This window comes from Nematolebias whitei, chromosome 14 (genome assembly GCF_014905685.2).
Source record: "Nematolebias whitei isolate Nwh7 chromosome 14, NemWhi1, whole genome shotgun sequence".
Classification (NCBI taxonomy): domain Eukaryota; kingdom Metazoa; phylum Chordata; class Actinopteri; order Cyprinodontiformes; family Rivulidae; genus Nematolebias; species Nematolebias whitei.
The window spans coordinates 1,639,190-1,646,327 of NC_056511.1; the positions used below are offsets into that span (position 1 = coordinate 1,639,190).

Below are 7,138 nucleotides of genomic sequence, written 5' to 3' on the forward strand. Positions count from 1 at the left end.
ACATTTATTAACCTTTATTTAACATTTATTAACCTTTATTTAACATTTAATAACCTTTATTTAACATTTATTAACCTTTATTTAACATTTCTTTAACCTTTATTTAACATTCAATAACCTTTATTTAACATTTAATAACCTTTATTTCACATTTCTTTAACCTTTATTTAACATTCATTAACCTTTATTTAACATTCAATAACCTTTATTTAACATTCAATAACCTTTATTTAACATTTAATAACCTTTATTTAACATTTAATAACCTTTATTTAACATTTCTTTAACCAGGCAAATCCCACTGAGATCACGGTCTCTTTTGAAGGGAGGTCTGGGCCTGAATCAGACTATCATGCATGTTTTTGTTCTGTGGGAGGAAACGGGAGTGCCCGGAGAAAACCCATGCAAACACGAGAAGAACATGCAAACTCCACACAGAAAGACCCCAGGTCCAACCAGGCATTGAACCCAGGACATTTTTGCTGTGAGGCAACAGTGCTAACCACTGAGCCATCACGCTGCCATACATGGTTACACCCACAGACGGGGTTCACGTGTATCTATGGCAAGTCATAATATCCATTAATAGCCACAAGTGGTTATTAATGGATATTATGACTTGCTATAATTAGACCTGTCGCGATAAACAATAAATCAATTAATCACACGATAAATTAAAATTATCGACCTCATTTTCATTTATCACCTTTATCGTTTCTTCGTGTCTCTCTCTTTCTACTGAAGACACTCGATGACAAAAGGATCAACTCTGGTGCTCTTCACTGACCCCTCCCTTTCTCTTGAAAATCTGTTTTAACCAAAATTGTTTTTAAATCGTTAAAAGCAGCTAAGCTACGAGCTAAGCTAACAGGCCGACCTCAGGAAAAAAAAACCTCCATCTTGTCGAAGCTCCAATATTCACGGTTGAAACTTGTGCCTTCGTGTAAAAAGTTGTTTTTCTCTGCAACAAGAAGCTGAGAACTTCAAAGTCCACGCTCAATAATCCAGGTATACAATCCAACATTTTTCAGTCAGGTCATCTGGACAGTTTCTTTTTTTTTGTGCTGAAATGTTTCGCCTTACATCCAGAAGGCTTCATCAGTCAAGGAAACACACAACAAAACTGATTCTTCCCCAACAGCTTACTCCAAAGTGGAACAAACCAGTTCTGCTTGTGATAAGATGGTCTCTGTGGCACACCCCCTCCTCCATTGCCGGCCTCTTCCTTGTTGACAGTCGTGTCAAACTGGTTGACACAGACTGATGAAGCCTTCCGGATCGAAGGCGAAACGTTTCAGCACAAAAAAAGAAACTGTCCAGATGACCTGACTGAAAAATGTTGGAAGCTGAGAACTTGTTTACCGATTTGTTTATTAAAAGCTTTGTGTGAAAAATGCTACAGAGCTCAAACCACACTGAGCGTCCACCATTTTGAGAACCAGAGACGCAGCCCACGTCACGTCAAGGAGCCTCCCTCCCGTTGCTCTTACAGAGACAAGCTGTTCGCTCCCTCACTAAAAGAATCAGAATGGATAGGACCTGGAACTGCTCAAACTGAAACGATGCTCAGCCCTACTCCTGAACAGCCAGCTCTGGAGGTCGACCACAAACTGGTTGATCCACCATGAGAAGGTGATGTTTAAAGACTGAGTCGGTTGCAGCTCCTCAGACTAAAGAAGTCTTCTGGATTAAAGACGAAACGTTTCAACAAGTTTTTATTTTGTATTTTTGAATCTGTCCAGAGGAGCAGACTTAACTTTGTTAGATTTTAAAACATTGTCCCGTGGACTCTGGATCTGGTCTCGTCCCCTGGAACGAATGTCTCTGTGTCCTCGTTAACGAGACAAGAAGGAAAGTTCTGTTTGCTACCTGAGGAAAGGTGAACAGATGCTCAGACAGAAGGAGGCAGGCTTGTTTGTTTGTTTGTTTACCTTAGAGTTGACATCTATCCCTGTGATGAAGGCTCCAGCTTTGTTCTCGTACCTCCGGCTGGTGTCCTGGAACCACAGAAGAAGACAGGAAGTTCACCTGGTTTCACCTTCAGGCCTCATTCATCTGGGAAACAAGCCTCTTACCGCTGCTGTTTACCAACAAACAACCCCTGTAAACAACGGCGAATACAAACAAACCTCCTCACAGGAGGAACAACTGAGAAAACTTAAGTTTACAGATGTTCAACTAAAATCACGTGGACTCGTTTGCTTGAATCTATTTTATTCAATACAAATTTAGGAAAAATAGCCCAGCAGCAGCAGCAACAAGTGGCCACGAGCCTCCAGAACCGAACAACCAGCCTGCTAAGAACCGAGAAACGGAGCCAGACACCGGATTAACCTCAAACAGGCTCCGGGACTGAGCCGGGACTTCACGTTGAAGCACACCGGCGCCAGGTGCAGCTCAGCCGGCTGCGGCACACGCGAGCCCCTGGTCTGAGCGCGGCCTACTCACCGGCAGCAGCTCTTTCAGCGAGCGGTTCACCGAGACGTCCTCCGCCTCCAGCTCCCCCTCCTCCACCTCCATCGGTTCGGCTTCGCGGACATCCCGGTCCGATTCGGAGTCAGAGTCCGAGTCCGAGCGGTCCGAGCTGCTATCTGATTTCACCGACGCCCGCAAACTGCGCACAGCCGCCATGGCGCTAACTGATGCGGACGAGCAGGTCGAGCTACACCAGATTCCGTAACCCGTTTATTCTGCGCTTCTTCCTGCTCTTCTTCTTCTACGGATAAACAGAGCTGGAGGACTGACGCCACCTGGTGGATTAAATTATCTGTTGGTGCAAAATATACGATTATTTTTCATCCATCCATCATCTTTACCCGTTTATTCCATTTTTGGGTCACGGGGGTCGCTGGTGCCCATGTCCAGCAATCACTGTGCGAGGGGCGGGGGACACCTTGGACAGGTCTCCAGTCCATCACAGGGACACATAGAGACAAACGAGACCGGAGAAAACCCACGCATGCACGGAGAGAACATGCAAACTCCACCCAGAAAGGGCCCTGGACCGGGGTTTGAACCAGGGACCTGCTCGCTGAGAGGCAGCAGCTCTACCAGTTGCGCCACCGTGCTGCCCTGTTTTTTATTCATCCAACCTTTATTTAGACAGGTTAGTCCCATTGAGCCTCGAGGACTCATTTACAAGAGAGACCTGATTTCAACAAAGAAAGATGACAACAATGGACAACAATAAACAATTATAAAAAGTAATACTGCAGGTTTTTTTTAAAACAAATATGATGGCTTAAAAAAAGTAACAAAAAAACAGCTAGATTCTATGGCGAATGTATAAAACTAACAACAGGAACATGTCAGCATTGGTCGGCCTTGTTGCTGTTTTAAGTGCTATATAAATAAATTGGTATGGTATGGTCCCTGCCAGGAGTCCAACAGATTCTTAAAGACACTTAGAGAGGTCAAAGGTCGAGAGCTTCAGATCTTTTTACAAGATATTCCAGGAAACAGGAGCGGAGTAGGAGAAGGTCCTTTTGTCTAGTTCAGTCCTCACTGAGGGAACACTGCAGGTAATGATGTCCTGAGAGCGCACGCTGTAGCTGCACTCACACAGAGACATGTAGGAGGAGATGTATGAAGGCAGCAGACCAGGAAGTGATTTAAAGATGAAAATGTACCAGTGAGAGAGTCTGTGTGAAGTTAATGGTGACCAGTTAACCAGTGAATACTGGGTGCAGTGGTGGGTACAGTAGTTACAGCCAGTTATGAATCTTAGTGCACCATGATAGACAGCATCCAACATCTGCAGCATCCAACATCTGCAGCATCCAACATCTGCAGGGTTCTTGTAGGAGCGTTCATGTAAATAATGTCACCGTGATCAATGGAGGGAAGGAAAGTCACAGATACAAGGTGTTTCCTAACATTCAGGGTTAGACAGGATCTGTTTCTGAAAAAGAAACCCAGTTTAACTTTCAGTTTCTTTACCAAGTTTTCCACATGGAGCTTGAAAGAGAGATGTGAGTCGACCAAGATACTCAAATATTTATAGGAATCAACAAACTCAATGGGGACACCATTTGAGGATAAAATCAGAGGAAGAACTGCTGGGACCGACTTCCTGTTTGAAAAAAGCATCCCTTTGGTTTTGTCGGCGTTTAGGACAAGTTTGAGGTGAAACAAATCAGTCTGGATGATGTTGAATGCAGATTTCAAAAGCTGGAAAACCTTAGCAACAGTTTTAGCTCGACAATAAACAACTGTGTCATCAGCATAGAAATGTATGAATGCATCAGGGATGTTGCACTGAGGAAGTCTCTTGGATGAGAGACGAAACGTTTCTACATTTTTTGTTGTTTTGCTTTGTTTTTGTTTTTTTTTTTGTTTTTTTTGAATGTCCAGAGGACCAGATTGAACTTTTTTGGATTTTTCTACCTGGATTATTGAGCATGCATCAGCATATCAGGGATGTTTTTACCTACATTGTGTATGTAGATTGTAAAGAGGGTGGGTCCTAAGACTGAGCCTTGTGGTACACCATTGTTGACTGTTAAATAACTGTAGGAAGTACCATTATGTTGAACACATTGCCTCCGGTCTGAAAGATAGTTAGAGAACCAACCAATGGTGTGATCTGAGAAACCAGTTTCTGAGAGTTTCTGACACAAGATGTTCTGATCCACAGTGTCAGAATCTTTAGACAGGTCTAAGAAAAGTGCAGCACAATAATCCTTAGCATCCAGTGCTTCAACAACATCATTAAGAACCTTCAGTGAAGCAGTGGTTGTGCTGTGTTGTTTCCTGAAACCAGATTGATGTGGAGGTAAGATGTTAAATGAGTCCAGGTCATTTTTGATTTGAGAGTTTATCAGTTTTTCTAGAACCTTGGCTAAAATGCAGAGTTTAGAGATTGGTCCATAGTTGTTCAGTGAGGGGGGGTCACCTCCCTTCAGCAAAGGAAGAACAAAGGCTGTTTTCAAGTGTCTGGATGGAGTTTTGTCTTATGGAGAGATTGAAGATGTGGGTCACAGGGACTGTGATGATATGAGCAGCCAGCCTTAAGAAATAAGGTGGAAGTTCATCTGGACCTGCAGATTTTTTAGGATCAAGATCTTTTAACAGTTTATTGACCTCACTGACTGAGAATGGAGAAAAAGAGAAGCTGTGATTAACTGAGGATTGACTTGTAGGAGGGATTTGATTTGTAGAAGTTTGGTTATTAAGTGAAGTGGCTGATCTTCCATTAGTAACTGTGTCAAATAAAGAACCAGAAGCAACAAAATGTTTGTTGAAACATTATTCAAATAACTAATTCTGTTGGAGCTACAGAAATAAACTGAATTGAATTCAGCTGAATTAAACTGTTGGTGGTAAAATCTGGAAAAAAAAAAGAAGTTTAGAAAGAATAGAAAATACTTTTCAGGATTTAGTTCTTTTATTAGTGGGTTGTAAAAGTTCACGTGTTGACAGTTTTGAATGGTCTGCTGGGCTTACCTCCTGAATGAGTTCACATTTGGTGAAATTAGTGAAGCCAGAGTCCAACAAACAGACTCAAGATCCATCCACACTGACGTCCTCAACACCGACCCGAGGAAACAGACTGGGTACATGTTTGACGCGACTCTTTTGAACAGGGGGTTGGTAGCGCCACCCGGTGTCTGTTGGTGGTTTTACACCTCGTGTCCTCGCAGCTTCTCAGAGCTGCAGCTGCTGGACTCAAATTGCAAACCCGTCACCAGAACGTCGTTTCAAAAGATTCTCAGGGTCTTGGTGGGTGCAGCAGGGCCTCGCTGTCGGACCCCTGCACATTTGAACGTTTGGAAGACTTTTACCGTAAATACTTTTATTTTTCTGATACTTTAAAATAAGACTGAGCTCCACTCATCCTGTGGAAGCTGCCTCATCTCCTAAAACATTCTTTGTTTTAGCTTTCCACAACTGCTCAACTTGGACAATGGCATAAAGACAGTTAGAGCTGCCAAACTGGACTCATTAACCTGAAGGACCTTTCCATGAACTGGACCTTCTGAGGTGAAGCAGGTCAGAGCAGATGTTCTCTATCAGTCCTCAGCAGAAAAAGGAGTTTTGTTCCTGCAGTCGAAGTGTTGAGATAACAGAAAAGGCGTCCTTTCATCCTCAGAACAAATTTGTTTGCAGGAAATCCAGGTCCAGCAGGCTCCTCTGGTGGAAACATCATGTTCATTTTAAGGTCAACTCAAAGATGGCAATCCAGTTTTTAAGTCATGAATGAAACGGTGTGTTTTGAGTAAAATCTTTCTTAATATAATTTCTCTTATTTTCTTTTTTATAATTGAAATTTTAAGGCAGAAAGAAGGATTCCTTAGAAAATGTTTCTTTCTCTCCTGTAAGTTTCAGAAGCGCCCTGTGACACCTGATAGGACGAAGACGTTTTAGGAACAGGGTGGACCACTCGTAAGTCTTCACTCGCAGAGAGTTGAGCTTCAGCCTCGTCGTCTTGTCGAAGAAAAGATGGAGGAGAACAAGGAGCAAAAAGAACGCCTGACTTTTAAACGTGAGAATTTTATTTTGAACGTTCAAGTCTCAAGCTAAAGACGACGGCCACGTTTTGATGGGACCTCTACACCGAGGTCCAGAACCGAGATGACGTTCAGAGCCAGACGTTCAGGGTCATCTGAGGAACTGAGAGCTAAAGCAGGACAGCTATCCACCGGAACCAGGTCCAGAGGAAAGACTACGGTCTTCCATCGCCAAGCCAACCCCCCCGGGGGGGGTCTCAAGTTTTGAGTTCACTTAAATGCAGCGTCTGCTCACCTGTCTGGGTTCCACCTGGAGGCCGTCCGAACGCCGGAAGACTCATGGTGACCCTGACGTCACAATAATTACATAATTTCACTTCAACATAGTTCAGCATCAAATATTTAGATGCTTCACAAACCAGACAAAAATAAATATCTTTTAACATCTGCCTTTAAAGATCCCTAACTTTAATAACCTTGTGCTTAAACATTCAAAGTCATTTGGTATCCGGTTTCTAATTTCACTAATTTGACACCTTTTCTCCTACAACTTTACAAAACTTTTTTTTAATCTGAAACTTGTCACCGAGCGGCGTTGGGTGTCTGGACCCGGGTGTCTGGACCCGAGCGGCGGCGGGTGTTTGGACCCGAGCGGCGGCGGGTGTCTGGACCCGAGCGGCGGCGGGTGT

The 7,138-nt window shown here is 43.3% G+C and overlaps 1 protein-coding gene across 2 annotated transcripts in view; it reads right to left on the reverse strand.

Annotated features, from left to right (window-relative positions):
- The window catches only part of ncbp3 (nuclear cap binding subunit 3), an 11,275-nt gene extending 8,557 nt beyond the window's left edge, over positions 1-2,718 (reverse strand). For both annotated transcript variants that reach the window (XM_037687212.1, XM_037687211.1), the window contains exons 1-2: positions 2,449-2,718; positions 1,932-1,997 (exon numbers count right to left, since the gene is read on the reverse strand). In XM_037687212.1, the coding sequence (XP_037543140.1) occupies positions 1,932-1,997; positions 2,449-2,631 (249 nt within the window). In that variant the 5' untranslated portion in view covers positions 2,632-2,718. The remainder of the gene's footprint in view (positions 1-1,931; positions 1,998-2,448) is intronic.
- Between the last annotated feature and the right edge of the window lie 4,420 nt (positions 2,719-7,138).